Source organism: Cebus imitator, unplaced genomic scaffold, assembly GCF_001604975.1.
Source record: "Cebus imitator isolate Cc_AM_T3 unplaced genomic scaffold, Cebus_imitator-1.0 Scaffold13, whole genome shotgun sequence".
Lineage (NCBI taxonomy): Eukaryota > Metazoa > Chordata > Mammalia > Primates > Cebidae > Cebus > Cebus imitator.
The window spans coordinates 1,845,149-1,862,407 of NW_016107328.1; the positions used below are offsets into that span (position 1 = coordinate 1,845,149).

Genomic DNA, 17,259 nt, shown 5'->3' on the forward strand with positions numbered 1-17,259 from the left:
TGGCTGAAGTGACTTGGTGTCATAATCCCTGATTCCAGCGTTCTCAGAAGGATCCTGTCTGTTGAACATGTGGAAATGACAGCAGCATTGGAATGGTTCACGTCTTCATTCATTCTGAAGTCCCTTAGGCCCAGTATTTGTTAGTACTCTTTCAGGCCTCAGAACTGTGCTGAGTAATGGGTGTCTCAGTTTTGCGGTGCTCTCTCTCTGCACGGATAGCAGTATTTTTACCCCTCTTCTCTTTTAAAGCAAGTCATCTCGATTTCTTTGAGGATCGTTGCTCTTGTATCCTATTGTTGGGGTGAACCTGTGGTAGAAGGGAAGGGAACTCAGTACCAGGGTTGAGAGTCAAGTTATGAAGGTTCTTTATCAATGCCTCAGAACAGAAGTTATGAGAGGACTCCCTCCCTCGTTCATGGTATAATTGTTGTACGTATTTCTTCTGTGTTCATTGAGAACCACCTCCCACAGAGATAGACGTTTTGTTTCAATTGTCAAACATAATTTAGAAAACTTAGGAGGAATGCCTGGTGTATTTACCCGTATGTGTGTGTGTGTGTGTGTGTGTGTGTGTGTGTGTGTGTGTACACTTTATCTATCTATCTATCTATCTATCTATCTATCTATATACATGCATACACACACTTTAAGTTCTGGGGGACATGTGCAGAATGTGCAGGTTTGTTACATAGGTATACATGTGCCATGGTGGTTTACTGCATCCATCACCCTCTCACCTACATTAGATATTTCTCCTAATGCTATCCCTCCCCTAGCCCCCCACCCCCTGCTACCCATCCCTAGCCCCTCACCCCTCTGACAGGCTCTGGTGTGTGACATTCCCCTCCCTGTGTCCATGTGTTCTCATTGTTCAACACCCACTTATGAGTGAGAACATGTATGTGGTGTTTGGTTTTCTGTTCTGGTGTCAGTTTGCTGAGAATGATGGCTTCCAGCTTCATCCATGTACCTGCAAAGGACATGAACTCGTCCTTTTTTATGGCTGCATAGTATCCCATGGTGTATATGTGACACATTTTCCTTATCCAGTCTATCATTGATGGGCATTTGGGTTGGTTTCAAGTCTTTGCTATTGTGAACAGTGCCACAATAAACATACATGTGCATGTGTATTTATAATAGAATGATTTATAATCCTTTGGGTATATACCCAGTGATGGGATTGCTGGGTCAAATGGTATTTCTATTTCTAGATCCTTGAAGAATTACGACACTGTCTTCCACAATGGTTGACCTAATTTACATTCCCACACCAGCAGTGTAAAAGTATTCCTATTTCTCTACGACCTCTCCAGCATCTGTTGTCTCCTGATTTTTTTTAATGGTCACCATTCTAACTGGTGTAAGATTTTACCTGTATTTTTCTATGTCCCTGTTTTCTTTTTTTCTTTTTGATGTTCTAAGATTTATTGTTTTTATATTTTCTTCCCATTTAAGGAACTTCCTTTAGTCATTCTTTTAGGTTATATCTACTGGTGACAAATTATGCTAGTTTTCTTCCTCTGAGAATGTCTTGATTTCCCCTCCATTCCTGAATGATATTTTCACTGGTTATGGAATTTTAGATGGACAGTTCTTTTCTTTCAACATTTAAAAAATGTTGTGCCATTTCCTTTTGGCTTCCATTGTATTTGATGATAAATCTGCTGTCATTCACATAATTTTTCTCTACAGACTTTTTTCTTGCTACTTTTAGATTTTTTTATTTGTCTTTAGTTTTCAGAAGTTTGATTATGATGTGTCTTGGCATGGATTTCTTTTTTTTTTTAATTTTACTTTAAATTGTGGGATGCATGTACAGAATGTGCAGGTTTGTTACATAGGTATATGTAAACCCTGGTGGTTTGCTGCATCAATTAACCCATCATCTATGTTTTAAGCCCCACATGCATTAGGTAGTTGTCCTAATTCTCTCCTTTCCCCTTTCCCCCCACCCCCTGACAGGCCCCAATGTGTGATGCTCCCCTCCCTGTGTCCATGTGTTCTCATTGTTCAACTCTCACTTCTGAATGAGAACATGTGGTGTTTGGTTTTCTGTTCCTGTGTCAGTTTGCTGAGAATGATGGCTTCCAGCTTCATCCACCTCCTTGCAAAGGACATGAACTCATCCTTTTTTATGGCTCCACTTGGCATGCATGGATTTCTTTGGGTTTATCTTGTCTGGAGTTTGCTCAGCTTCTTGAATTAGTGGATTTATACCTTTTGTCAAATTTGGGAAGTTTTCAGCTGTGATTTCTTTGAATACTTTCCCAGTTCTACTCTCTTTTTCTTCTTTTGGGACTCATGTCACAAATGTTAATCTTTGTTATGGTCCCACGGGTCCTTGGGTCTGTTCTTTTCTTTTTCATTCTCTTTTCTCTGTCACTCTTTCTCCTTTTCATTCTGCTTTGAGCCCATCCACTGAAGGTTTTGTTCTTGCTATATTTTTCTGTTCTAAAATTTTCATTTGGGTTTTCTTTATATTTCTGATTTCTTTGCTGAGACACAGTGTTTTTTCACTTGTTATAGACAGGCTTTTCCTTGCACGTGAAGGCATTTTTGTGATGGCTGCTTTAAGTCCTTGTCAGTTAATTCTGACACCTGTGCTACCTAGTATTGGTGTCTGTTAATAGTTTTTTCTCATTACCGTTGATATTTTCCTGGTTCTTGGAAAATCATGAGGAATGATTTTCGATTGAATCTTGGGCATATTAGGTATTATATTATGAGAGTCTGGATCTGATTTAAATCTTTGGTTTTAGCAGGCTCCATCTGACGCTGCTCTGGTGGAGAAAAAGGGGTACTGCCAGCCGGGGGTGGAAGTTCAGGTTCCCCACTCCGTCTCTTTGATGCCTGGAGAAAAGTACACCTCATTACTGGTGGATGGGGGTGGGAGTTCAGGCTTCCAACTGGGCTGCTGATACCAATCCTAGCTAGGAGGGGCAAGGGTGCCTTAGTACTACCTTCCATGGGGCCTCCAGGACTCTTCAGTGGGTGGTGATAGCTTCATTATTGCTGGATGCTGGTGGAAGTCTTGGCTCTGTACTAGGCCTTCTCTGACACTAGCCCAGCTGGGAACAGGAAGGGGTGTTCTGTTACCTGCTGCGTAGTGTATTCTGAGTTTTTACTTGGGGTCTGTGAGACCGTCCAAATCAACAGTACCAGTTACCTCCCCTGCTGTTCCTCTGTGTCAAGCCCAGTCTATAGGACCTCAGGGGAGGCAGAGGGGGATAGAGGGGCATAGGGCCCTGGGGGACCCCAGTTGGGGAGGGTTTGTACAAGGTTTTGCAGCTATGAGGGTGATATTCTTCCCCCTTCTCCTGTCCATCTCACTGTGTCTCTGATGCACAGCAAACGATGTGGAAGGATACAGGCACCACACTGTGCTCAGTGATGCTTTGACTCTCGAAGGGGCTGCTGGGGCTGTCTGCATTCCATAGACTGCTGTTTTGTTTGCTGTTACCATGAGCGTGTACTCCTATGTACCTTATGTAATAAACAATAATGGTAATATTAAAAGCTGGTGTAAGGGCTGGGGACCCATAATGCCTGAACCCTATCTTGTTCTACTCATCCTACCCTTGAGACTCCCAGCAGGTGGACATACAGTGGACAGCAGCAGGGGGAGGAGAGCAGGAGGAGGAGGACACTCTGCCTTGTGTGCAGGGTGCCAGAACATCCTGTGAGCCGGCTGGCTGTGAGCATCCGTGATTCCAGCCCAAGGCTCAACTGACCCTCCTCGCCCCTTTCCTTGTGGGCCTGAAAGTTGGGGAGGGGACCCTCAGAGGAGGCCAGCCCCAGCTGATCATGTCTGTGGCCCATGGCCAGAGCAGTGGCCACCTTCTGCTGCACCTTGGAACCCTCCCTAAGTGCAAGGGGCTCAGTCTCCCCCTGGGGCCTCTGAACCCATATTCCAGTTCACAGCTGCCTTCTGGGAGGAGTTGGGCCAAACACCTTGCTTGTCTCAAGGTCCCAGAGCAGTTAGGGATGTCAGAGGTTGCAGATAGGATCTGGCTGTTCTTGGCTGGGAATGTTGGTAAATCAGAGATAAGAAATGAGGACTTATTAGTACAGTTATTTTAAGATTTTCTGTTGGAATAGTACAGAGTAGCTGGCTAAAACCTGGCAAATAGTTACTAGAAATTGAATGTTCAGACCCCAAACTTTTGTCATTTTCTTTGTGTGGAGTATGTCATTTTCCCTTTGAATTCTTTTGGTAAGGATGAACGCACAGTAATTGGACCTAAAAATGCATCCAAATTATAGCATCTTCATCAGGACTAGCTGACAACATAATTATGATTATATTTCAGGGCATAAGATATATTTTTTCATATTAGTCCACTATACAAAACAAAAGTGGCTCCTTTGTTGTTATTTTGGCGGATCAACAGTTCTTAATATTTGGGGGACGCGGGCTGACCAGTGCTCTCTCTGTGAGTTTTGGCATTTTGCCATTTATTCGCTGCTTTACAAACATCCCCAATGAGTGCAGTGACCCTCCCCGTGGGAGGCCTGGGAGGCACGCATATGTTCTGTTGAAGAGGGTACACCATGCTTTCTGCTCTGGGCTTTTGGAACGGGCTGCTTTTACGTATGAAATTGCAATGCTAGGAGCCACACAGAGCCCAGCTGGGGAGCCTGGCTGTCAGGACCAGCCCTGTGCTCATGACCACTTCTCCCATGGGGAGTTTTGTGGTCCGGTGGGCTCTGTGTGGCCTTATGTTCTTTACTGACGCTGACCCTGGACAGGCCGTGTGGCACTGTGGAGCCCCAGGCCTGGGTCAGGGAGATCTGAATTCTGCTTGACTCTGCACGTCCCTGGCTGAGGGGTCAGCCTCTCTCTCTCAACCTCCGTCCTCTGTTGTAGAATGGGGATCATGGGCCAACCAGCAGAGAGGTAGGGGACTGAAGGAGGGGATGTTAGTGGGGATGGGTGGGGGGTAGAGCCCATGCCTGATGCACTCTAGAGTTGGGGAGCCCCTCCCGTGACCACCTGTGCAAGTCTGGCCACCTTTCAAGATCCATTCAAGCGCCTCTTCCCGTAACTTCCCAGGCACCTCAGCCAACACTTTCCCCTTTCCTTTGCTCACAGTCTTCATGATTTGCAGTGTGTAACTCAGCCTCCTCACTAGTTGAACACCTATTATGTGCCATGCTGGGGACATGGACTTGAATAAGGCACCATCCTTTCCTGAGCAGCTTAGAGCGGATCCTCCTGAACCATGTCGGATCTGCTGTGTTACCCTTTATCTTGCTTTTAGTAGGCCTAGCAGTCTTTCTGATTTTTAAATGTTATTTGGACTCATTGTAGAAAATACAGAAGTCATTATTATTATTATTTGAGACAGAGTCTTTCTCTGTTGCCCAGGCTGGAGTGCAATAGTGTGATCTTGGCTCACTGCAACCTCCACCTCCCATGTTCAAGTGATTCTCCTGCCTCAGCCTCCTGAGTAGCTGGGACTACAGGGGCATGCCACCACACCCAGCTAATTCTTTGTGTTTTTAGTAGAGACGGAGTTCCACCATGTTGGCCAGGCTGGTTTGGAACTCCTGACCTCGTGATCCATCCGCCTTGGCCTCCCAAAGTGCTGGGATTACAAGCGGAAGTTTTTTTTTTTTTTTTTTTAAGTTTCACAGTGAAAATTTTGGTTTATTTTCTTTCGGCCTGGATGGCTCTGCTTCCTTCCATCCATTCATAAATAATGTCTATCCATGAATAACAAAATTGTATTCATACAAAATAGCTGTGTTCCATTCTTTAAAACTAGTGTTCACTAGGAGCATTTCCCTGTGCCATTCAGTATTCTTTGAAATGTGATTTTCAGTGGCTGTATCGTAATTCGTTTTGTGAGTGTCTGGATTTGTCCACTGCTGAGCAGTTCAGTTGCTTCTGGGAACTTGATAGTATAAATACTTGTGCGTTGAATATCTTAGTGCACAATCCCCATTCTCATTTTGGATGATCACAGGGAGTTATGAGTGAGTGTCTTTGAGGCTCTTGGCTCCTTTGCTATGGCAGTGTTTGTTCATGAGAGCAGCAGACTCCACCCTTGTGTGTGTCTGTGCATGCGTGTCAGTGTGTGCATGTCTGTGCTGCAGAGCAACTTGGTAGGGAGAAGTGGTCTTGGGCATAGGGCTGGTCGTGAAAGCCAGGCTCCCTGGAAACCTCTGAGCAGACCTCTGTGGGCGGATGACCCGAAAGAGGCTGCCTTGCAGGCCAGAGAGATGGGGAGGCTTAGGTCACACTGGGCTGCCTCTACACTGGCCTTTTAACACACTTTCTGCCCACTCAATCTGCACGCTCTCCTCCCTGCTCACCAGACCTCTGATGATTTTGTAATTTTAATATAGATTCTGGCCTTTTACTTAAAGGCTTGGAGGACTGTCAGCTGGTAAAAGTCGTTTGCCCGGTGAAGCCAGTGCGTACTTGGTGGTGGCCATTGTCACCCAGTTGGCCAGAAGATGCTTCCTTTTGTTAGAGCAGACCGTCCCCAGGCCTGATGAGGGTGCCTGCTTTCTAAACATCTCTGCCTATATCTCAGCCACCTTGTGTGACTTTGTGACCGTGTGAGGGAAATCTCACTTTGTGAGTGTCTTCCTCATGGCTGGATTTAGTGCTTGCCCTCCCCATTCTTGCTGTGTTTTTCAGGAGCAGCCCTTCTTCTCTTCCACCTTCTCCCTAAGGGCTTTCTCTGTCACTAAGGACTGGGTATTCTGCCTCTTGCTTGCTATGAGCTGAAGGTTTGTTTCCCTGTAAAATTCACAAATCAAAACCTACCCCTGAATGTGATGGTCTAGTAGGTGGGGTCTTTGGGAGATGGTCAGGTCATGAGGGTGGGGCCCTTGTGAATGGAATTAGTGCCCTTATAAAAGAAACCCCAAAGAACTACCTTGCCCCTTCCACCATGTGAGGATACAGCCAGAAGGCGCCGGCTATGAATCAGGAAGGAGCCCTCACCAGGCATTGATTCTGCCAGCATCTCTATCTCAGACTTCCCAGACTCCAGAACTGTGAGGTTTAAAGTTCTGTTAATAAGCCACCCAGTTGTGGCATTTGGTCATAGCTACTTGGATGGACTGAGACAGGGCCTTTGGAAGGATTTGGCTTCTTGCACTTCCATCTTTAGGCTTGATGCTCCTCCTTGGGTGCTGACCCTGTTTCTCTGCCCCACTATATCTGAACCCCACTCCGTCTTGCACCACCTGCTCCTAGTAGGCATCTGCGTGCTGACGTCCCACCCAAAACCACCTGATCCTGCCCACCAGATCTGTCCTTGCTCCCTTAGCCTCCCCTGTCTCTGTTGTTGCTCATGTCTGGTCAGCGATGGTGTCATGCCTGCTTGGCCACTCCTCTGCAGACCTGTGTCCAGACCTTCATCTCTGCCCTCATCCCTGCACAGGCTCTTGGGTGTCAGGCCCACCGTCCTGTGCCGATGCACTCCTTTCTTCTCCCTCCCTCATTCCGCCATGGCCACTTGCTGTCCTCCAGGAGCACCGAGGTGACCAAGACTAGCCAGATGCTGTTTCCAGTGACCTCACCTTCTAGGGAGAGCCATGTGATGGGGCCATGCAGAGTCCAGTGGGTGGACACGCAGGGGAGCTGGTGCAGCTCAGGCATGTGGGGCCTCTCCTTTGGGGCCAGCCCCTGCAGACACGGTTTCTCCTTGCCTTTGCTCTGCTGGTGGACTCCTGGCTCTCTCAGGAGCTGCCAGTGCCTGCTCAGTGACTGTGCTGGGCCTTTGGATCTCTGTCCCTGTGCCGTCAGCAGGCCCACTCATTTCCCTCACTCCTGCCTCCCTGGCACTTGGAGTGTTTCCTGCCTGAGCCTGCAGGTCTCCTGCCCACCTGTCCTTCCTGGAGTTTCACTGCCCTGTAGCACTGAGCTCTGGCTGTCCCTTGGCTGAGAAGCCTCTCCTGTTTGTGGCAGCCTGTCCAGGTCAGGATCCACTCCACTCTCACGGCCTGCATCACATGGCAGAGCCTTCTGTTATGTGAGAGTCGTTTCAGGTCCCCGTGTTTGTCTCTGCCTCCACCTCAGGAGCTCCAGGTCCAGCCTGAGAGAGCTGAGCACACAGACACATCTGTTATGCAAATTCATAACAGATGGCCAAGGCCAGGTGCCATCCCGGGTCCTCAGACTTTAGGTGGTGTGGAACAGTTGAGCAGCAGTTTATTTCCAGTAGCCTCCAACACTTTGTCATATACAAATGCAAAATAGTTTTGTTTACGTCATCTCCGGGAGTGCTTGGTGTGCCTTTGAACTAGCAGACCTCTTGTAATAGTCCTGTGGTCCCCAGAAGTTCAGCTCTATTACATGTCACATAATTCCCATTTTCCTGAGAGCACCCTAGGAACCAAGAATACTTAGAGGTATTGGGAAATAATTTCAGTAAAAACCATTACTTGAGATTGTTCTGTGACATGTCTGTCTCTCCAGTGAGATGGTGGCCTCCTCTTGTGGCAGGGCCTGGGCCTCGTGCCCGATTCATCTCTGTCTCCAGTGCCTGGGATGGGGCCCACCTGTGGTCACTGCTCAGTGGACCCTGAAATGAATGCATTTGAAGTTGATATGTGCTTTTGGGATTATGCTCTTGTCTGTAATGAGTTTTATTTCCGATGTTGCTGGATGTAGAGTCCTAAGTATTTTAGCTGTAACCTGGAGGACCTCAGCTCTTGGGCTGTAACTAAACATAACTCATGTCAAATGCAAGTAGGAGAGAATCTGGTCCCTGCCCCTTGCCTATGATGACTTGAGCAAGTTGCTTTTCCTCTCTCAGCCTCAGTTTCCTCACCTGTGGACTGGGGATTACAAACCCCTTTCTACCTAAATCATCAGATTATTGTAGGATTAGCAGGAAGCACATTGAAAACAACTTGGCCTCATATAAAGAAAAATGTGTTACTCTGATCTCCTCTTGTTTGGGAAGCATGTTGGGTTCCTTAGGAATAAAACATTTCCTGGAAGAAACATCGATTGGCGGTATTCATGAGAGATTTTCATTGACGAAGCAATGTTCTGCTTTGTTAAATTTTGATTTCAGTGTTGCTGGTAGGAAATAATTCTTTTAGGTTATTACCTCCCTGCTAGTTCATGGAGAAAGCCTTTCTGAATCAAGAGAGGGGCTCGCTCCTGGGTCCCCAGTGCCTTGCAAGGACTCCATCTTCATGCCAGCAAGGACGGGTTGGCCTACTCACTGCCTTTCCTCCTAATTTCCTCTTTCTGTTTGGAGAGTTTTACTGTAAAGAGGAGAGAAAGAAATGGGATGGGGAAGTGGGGATCAGGAGATGTTTTTGTTCTAATATGGGAGAATAAGAGTAATTTTTATAGGCTAATGGAAAGATCTAGTACAGAGGGAAGCATTGACCTGAAGAATGATCATCAGAGAGGGAGGGTCCTACACACTCAAAAACTATCATGTGTCCTTTGCCTAGTGACCTTTCCACACAGGGCTGTGCGAGCATCTTCCTGGGTGCAGGCAATCAGGTATGCACTATCTTTAGAGAATTTGAAAGCAATGATCACACAAGTGAAGTGTTGGTCTGCTTCTAGTATCTCCATGAACCAGCAATTCCAGGCAATATCAGAGGTATGATAGCCCTGCTCTGGGGTGGGCCAGTGCCCTCACCTGCACACCTTGTGCTCCGCTCACTGTGCTCACCTTCATACCTGCGGGAGCGAGGCGGGAGACGGCAGAAGATGCAGGTGGGCTGGAAGAGGTGGTAGAGGCAGTTGTTTCCTGGTTGCTTCCAGTGAGATAAGAAGCAAGGTCAGCTGTTGAGAGTGAGGAGTGAGGAAGGTGAGATACTTGCTCACCATCACCAGAAAGCACAGAGCTCGTGTGATTGCCGTGTATTTGTACAGCATCACCAGTCAATGCCGTAAAAGTAGTGTATGACTTCCAGACAGTGTTGAGAGTCCCCAGGAGGCTGATGAGGGGGATGTCAAGGGGAGCTGGGGGTGGATTGTCAGCCGTCCAGCTGCTGGGCGAGGGCACACCGTGGGTACAGAGCTCTGCCGCGTGAGTGCTGTGCTTTCTGGGTGCCTGCTGGGTTCTTGCTGCTGAGTAGCCATGTCCCCAAAGTTCCTATGGATTCCAGCAACTGACAGATGACTGCTTCTCTGAGGTCCCAGCTTTCTAGCATTTAGTGACTAGAGTTGGGAATTTAACCTGAGTCTTTTGGCTCCAAAGCCATTGTCCTTTTCAGTGGACAAAGCCACTTCATTTCAGTCTAGGTGTAAAAATAATAATACAAAGATCTGACTTTTAATTGTTACTGAATTCTGAATTTAACGTTTTGTATATGCCTGTCATTATTTTATCAGTCTGAAAAACGAGAGTTTTATTTCTCTGATTACGTCTTCCTGTCTAGTATAATGGGATGAACATAACGAACTGTTGGTAAATTTTTGAACAATTATAATGTTTTAAATAGGAATTAAGTGGCTTTAAAAGGCAACAAATTCCCATCCTTTCATTGAAAGGTACTTGGCTCTTGAGAAATGCTATTTTGGTTAATTTTTCCTTGCACCTAATTTGAGAGCGTCTAGCATGACTACTTAATGGCCATCAGTGTGCAGTTCATTCATTTCAGGGGTAGGATTTAGTTTTTCAAGTTGCATATTTGTTTTTTACTTATCCTGGAATCTGGGCTGTTGAGTAGATTTCGGTAACAAGAAGGTTCATATTACACACTATTCAGAAGAACTGAGGTTTGAGATACTGAAGAAAAGGCCGGGCACCGTGGCTCAGCCTGTAATCCCAGCAGCTTGGGAGGCCGAGGCAGGTGGATCACAAGGTCAGCAGTTCGAGACCAGCCTGGACAACACTGTAAAACCCTATTTCTACTAAAAATACAAAAATTAGCTGGGCATGGTGGCACGTACCAGTAATCCGAGCTACTCTGGAGGCTGAGACAGGAGAATTGCTTGAACCCGGGAGGCAGAGGTTGCAGTGAGCTGGGACCGTGCCACTGCACTCCAGCCTGAGTGACAGAGTGAGACTCTATCAAAAAAAAAAAAAAAAAAAAAAAGAAAAAGAGAGAAAAACTAAAAAAAAAAAAAAAAAAAAAAAGGAAGAAGCAGATACTGAAGAAAGAACTTTCTGGCCCCTGGAACTCCCTGAAGATGGAAGTAGTGGCCTGCTGTGGAGGTGACTGCCAGAGGGACACAGTCTGGCAGAGGCTGGCGATGGCTCAGAAGGGGCAGCTTTCGGTAGTTTCTTTGGCAATTGGAAGTAATAATTGTTTAAGTGGAGATGAAATAACATATTTTTCTTTCTTTCTTTTTTTTTTTTTTTTTTTTTACAGAAAACACGGCCATCTTTATGTGTAAATGTTGTAACCTTTTCTCACCAAATCAGTCGGAACTCCTCTCCCATGTTTCAGAGAAGCACATGGACGAAGGGGTTAATGTTGATGAGATTATTATTCCCCTTAGGCCTCTGAGTACACCTGAACCCCCCAACTCACGCAAGACTGGAGATGGTAAGGAGGCTGGGGGTGGGGGGCAGGGCACCTCCCAACCCGCTTGTTGATATTGATTTGCTCCGTGAACATAGTAGAAGCCTAGAAAATCCACATTTCCAAACCAGAAGTCACAGTAACTGCCCAGTTATATATATGCTCAAATAAGAGTGTGTCTTTGAAATCCCCATAGCTGGCCCCCTGTAGGTGTCCTCCAGTGTCCGGTTGGCAAGTGAATGAATGAACGAACGAATGAATGAAAGGAGATGGCAGTATTCAACAGTGTGAAAAACATGAGCTCATTGTCAGACAAGTGTGAGTTTAATCCAGCCCTAGCAGCTACTGGCTGCATTACCTAAAGCCATTGATGTTACTTCTCCAAACCTCATTTTGCTTATCTGGACAAATGAAGAGAAATATGTTGGTTACAAGGGGGCCTGTGAGGATGAAGTTAATTATAGCACCTAAGCTGATGCCTGGCACATGGAAGACAATAAATGGAAGCTGTTGTTCTAACATACATGGTTAATAAAAAAGTCTGATCATCTTACAGCATTTTCCAATTGTTCCCATAAACCCGGAACAAGGATTCAGATTGCAAAGCGTTGATTCATACAGGATCCTTTGAGATGTGCAAAGTGAGATGCATCTTGTCTGTAGTGTCCAGACATCTTTCACTGAGTGGTTATCAGATGCAGCAGGTGCATGGATCAGAGATACCATCCAGGCACTGTAATTAGGTCCCCACAGACAGAGAAAACATATAGTACATGAGGAACCGCTGCAAAGATGCTCACAAAACTCTGTGATAAAGGACAGCAGCCAGTCTCCTGTGTGGAAACCCAATACATAGCAGTCCATGTCCCATTGCAGGGTTCATCAGCCACACTAATAATCCAGTGGCTCTTGCCTGGGAATATTCAGACTGGCATTTCTAAATAGGCTGGCTATTGATCATCTGTCAGGCACCATTAACAAGGAGATATTCCGGACAAAAAATGTTTTGGTTAATAAGTCCCTCTGGCCATTCTCAGGGTTCTCGGAGAAACATGCCTGACAGAAGATTAAGTTTTTGAGAAGTTAGGAAGTTCAGCAAGTTATAGTGGAAACGAAGAGGGTGCAGCACCTGAAGGTAGTGGTGGTGAATAAGGAGCAGCAGTCATCACCATCAGCCAATAGTGGGTGTGTCCATGCGGGCTCAGCCCCTCACAGGCCTTGTGAGCAGACCTGTCCTCTCCCCATTTAGAGGAAGCAGGAGTGAGGAGGAAAGTTATATGTAATTGCATCTCAACCAGTAGCACACACTTGAGACTCTTTGTTGGGGGGTAGAGGAGGAAAGTTTGCAGGGGGCACTGGGAGTCAGAACCTGCTTGGTGCCAAGGGCCTTGCAATTCAGCGCCCTCCTCCCCGCCCAGCCTGTGTGAGTCACGACCCCTGGGCAGGAGCTTTGTGACACCCATATCCCCCACGGCCCACTTCCCTGCTGAGCAGTCAGTGCCTTGCTTTCTAAAGAGTGTAACTTCACAGAGAGGGCTTGAGTCAAGAACTGTGGACAATCTGTGTACCTGCCTCTGGGGTTGAATGTATATGGACTCAGAAAAATGGATGATGTCTCAGATAGAAGCCATGTGAATTAATGTGGGAAGAACTTCTAGAGGGGCTCTTGCAAAGCCTTTAGTTCTTTGCTTATTAAGATTCTCTTCTTTCTAAATGAGGTGTGAATAAGAGGGGAATTTTAATTTTTAAGGTTTTCATTTTCTTTTTGAGACAGTCTCACTCTGTTGCCCAGGCTGGAGTGCAGTGGCATGACCTCGACTCACTGCCACCTCTGCCTTTTGGGCTCAGGCATTCCGCTCACCTCAGCCACCTAAGTAGCTAGGACTATAGGCGCCCACGACCACACCGAGCTAATTTTTGTATTTTATGCAGGCACAGAGTTTCATCCTGTTGCTCAGGCTGGTCTCAAACTTCTAGATTCAATCAATCCCTCCACCTAGGCCTCCCAGAATGCTGCAATGACAGGCAAGAGCCACCACTTCCAGCCTTTCTTTTCTTTTGTAAATAGGGAATGAATAAATGATGAAAAAGCAGAATTCACATAGCATTATGAGTGTTCCGTACCTAACTTGTGTTAGTGAGAGAGAGCGCTGTCCATGCAGGAGCTGGTCCTGAGCTCCTGCCCCTTCCCAGCCCCCATGCCCCTCTCCTCTCTCTCGTCACTGATCTACAGCCACTGGCCCCAGGCCGCTGGTGGAGGAGCAACTGAATGCAAAGGCCACACCCTCTGCCTGGGAAGCCCCCGGTAGGTGTTTTTGCTGGTTCACTCCTGCATGTGCCTGGGACTCACTCAGCCTGGGGTCACCTTGAGGAACATTTCTCTGGGCCTAGGTAGGGCTGCAGGACCTTTCACTGGGCTCCCAGAATCCCATAACTGGACTTGTTCCAGACCTTTGTCTCTCGTGGGTGTGCTTTCATTTGTCTCTGTGTTTCTCTTGCTTGTGAGGAAATGTCCCAAGGAAGAGATTTGGGCCGTTCAGCTCTTAGCTTCAGGTCCTGGTGTGGAGCCTGGCACAGGGCACAGACCCTTTCCTGTATGTTCAGTGAATGAATTACCTTTTTTTGTCCTTGTTTTCTTGCCTGGGGCCTTGCTGCCCTCCCTCTGTCCCAGCTGTCACCCTTTGCTCAGGAAACTTCAGTGGCTTTACCCCAAAGCAGGGCTCCCCAAACTAATTTGACCTGGAGACCCTTCTGACTAGCATAAAGCCCCTGACATCTATGAAGTGCCCTTGGCAGCATGGGTTCACTGGTGGGGCTCTTCTTTTGGTACTGTAGGCTCCTTCTGTAGCCAAACAACTGGAGGTCCTCTAGGCCCCTGGCTTCTTTTTCCCTCTGTGGTGTTGCAGGTGAACCCATACCTGGCTTCCTGTAGGTGTCCTCCAGTGTCTGGTTGGCAAATGCATGAATGAAAGGAGGTGGCAGTATTCAGCAGTGTGAAAAATATGAGCTTGTTGTCAGACAAGTGTGGGTTTAACCCAGCACTTGTAAAACTTCCTTTAACCCCTCCAGACAGCCTTTGGTGCTTCTCCTGGGTGAATATACCATGTGGGTAAACCCATCAAAGCAATTACACTTTTCCTTTATACTTTTTTCCTCCCAATTATAAGAGTGATTTTTTTTGAGATGGAGTTTCACTCTCGTTACCTGGGCTGGAGTGCAACGACGTGATCTTGGCTCACTGCAACCTCCATCTCCTGGGTTCAAGTGATTCTTCTGCCTCAGCCTCTCGAGTAGCTAGGATTACAGGCACCCACCACCATGCCCAGCTAATTTTTGTATTTTTGGTAGAGACAGGCTTGCCATGTTGGCCAGGCTGGTCTCGAACTCCTGACTTCAGGTGAGCCACCTGCCTTGGCCTCCCAAAGTGCTGGAATTACAGGCATGAGGCACTGCGCCCGGCGCTGAAATCTTGCTGTAAAAGAAAATTAAAGCAATATGAAATGGGGAAAGCACATTTTCTTAACTGCCCTCCAAATTCTAGAAATAATGCTGCTAACAATTAAATGAACTTCCAGACCTTTTTCTCTGCATATGTAAACATAAATACACTGTTTGTTATTGCATTGTTATTCAAGAAGGAACAAAAATGGGATCATAATATATGTTCTGCAGCCTTAAAAAATGTCAGCAGTATATGCTGGATATTTCTTCATTTTAGTTCCAATATGTCTTCTAATTTTTTTTTTTAGTCTTATTGAGGTATAATTGACAAATACAAATCGTTAAGTATTTATGGCGTATATGATATTTTGATATATGTATACATTGTGAAGCCACAGCCAAGCTAACTAATGTATCTATCACCCCATGTAGTTAACTTGTGTGTGTGTGTGTGTTGTGAGATGATCTGTTCTTTTTTGGCTGTATATGATGGCTTATGCCTGTAATCCCAGCATTTTGAGAGGTTGAGACAGGAGGATCACTTGAGCCCAGGAGTTTGAGACCAGCCTGGGCAACATAATAGAGCCCTGTCTCTACCACAAAAAAAAAAAAGAAAAAAAGGCCAGATACAGTGGTAAGTATATAGCTGTAATCCCAGCTACTTGGGAGACTGAGCCAGGAGGTTGAAGCTGCAGTGAGCTGTGGTTGCATCACTGCACTCCAGCTTGGGTGACAGAGTGAGACCCTGTTTCAAAACAAAAATCAGAAAACCTGACCTGCTCTTTTAGCAAATTTCAAGTACACAATATTTTATTATTTGTAGTCCTAACTTTTTTCAATGTCGGTATGGTATTTCCTTCTGTGGATAATGCATAATTTACTTAACCTTTCTTTTCTTTTTTGGTGACATATATCTTCTCTCTAATTTTGTGCTGTTGTAAACAATATTACAATAAATGTCACAAATATTGTTGCGCATTGTGTATTCACATTGGCTATATTCCTAGGAGAATTGCTTGTGTAGAGGGTATGTTAATTTAAAAGTTTGCTAGGTTTTATCAGAATGCTCTCTGGAAAGGTTTTATCCATTTATTCTCACTGTGATCTAAGATCTTCTGTTTTTCCGTATCCACATCAACCCAAGGGTGTTATCTTACTTTAAAGAGTTTTTGCCAATTTGACAGACAAAAAATGAAATATTATTTTTATTTGCATTTTTCTGGTAACTAGTGAGGTTGACCATTAATGTTTTACACATCTGTGAATTGCTATTTATATCAGTTGTCTATGTTTTTGTTTGCTCTTTATTGATTTGTAGGAGCTCTTTGTATAGAAAATGTTAACACTTGTTATTAGAGAATCTATATATACTGATTTTAAACCTCACAATGCACGATAATGATTATTTTATACAGTAAGTGTTCATTTAGATTTAGTTACATATTTACTACTCTCTGGCTCTTCAGTCCTTGGATCTCCATCTACTCCATCTCCATCCATGGATGCATATTTTTCTGCTATGGAATACTCTTTAGATTTCTTTGTAAAGAAATCTGAATGGAACTGCTGATCATGAGCTCTTCTGGTTATTGTTTGTCTGATGTGGTCTTAATTATTGTCTTTATTGTTATTATGATTATTTTGAGACGAAGTCTTGCTTAGTTGCCCAGGCTGGAGTGCATTGGCATGATCTTGGCTCACTGCTACCTCTACCTCCTGGGTTCAAGTGATTTCTGGCTAATTTTTGTATTTTTAGTAGAGATGGGATTTCGCCATGTTGGCCAGGCTGGTCTTGAACTCCTGACCTCAAGTGATCTGCCTGCCTCGGCTTCTCAAAGTGCTGGGATTACAGGCATGAACCACCGCACCCAGCCTATTGTCTTTATTTTTAATATATATTTTTTCTTGGGGATAGAATTTTAGATTGATTTTTTTTTTCATTTCAGCACATTGAAAATATTATTTCATTGTCTCCTTGTTTTTATTGTTGTCGATAGGATGTTAGCTGTCAAGCTGATTTTAAGCATTATTATTCCCCAGTCGCTTTGTTTTTGGTTTGCTGAAGTTTCACTGTGATGCATCTAGGCAGGAAGGATTAAATAAATTACATTGATGTTGGTTGGTCTTCATAAGCCTATAGATTTATGATTTTTATGCATTTTAGAAAAGTTTAAACTCTTCTGCCTTTTCGTATTGCTTTTGCTTCATTATTTTTCTGCCTTTCTTTCTGAGACTTAAATGTTTGCTAGTTCTTTTCTATACCTTTACCTTAACTTTTGTGTTTTCTTTGCTTTTATCTTGTGCTGCATTCTGAGTATTTACTTCTGATCCATTTTTCAGGTCACTACTTTTTTT

At 45.2% G+C, this 17,259-nt stretch overlaps 1 protein-coding gene across 1 annotated transcript in view; it reads left to right on the forward strand.

Annotated features, from left to right (window-relative positions):
• The window catches only part of ZFAT (zinc finger and AT-hook domain containing), a 224,205-nt gene that overhangs the window by 32,872 nt on the left and 174,074 nt on the right, over positions 1-17,259 (forward strand). Inside the window, exon 2 of the mRNA XM_017499885.2 lies at positions 11,311-11,487. Coding sequence (XP_017355374.1) covers positions 11,311-11,487 — 177 coding nt within the window. The remainder of the gene's footprint in view (positions 1-11,310; positions 11,488-17,259) is intronic.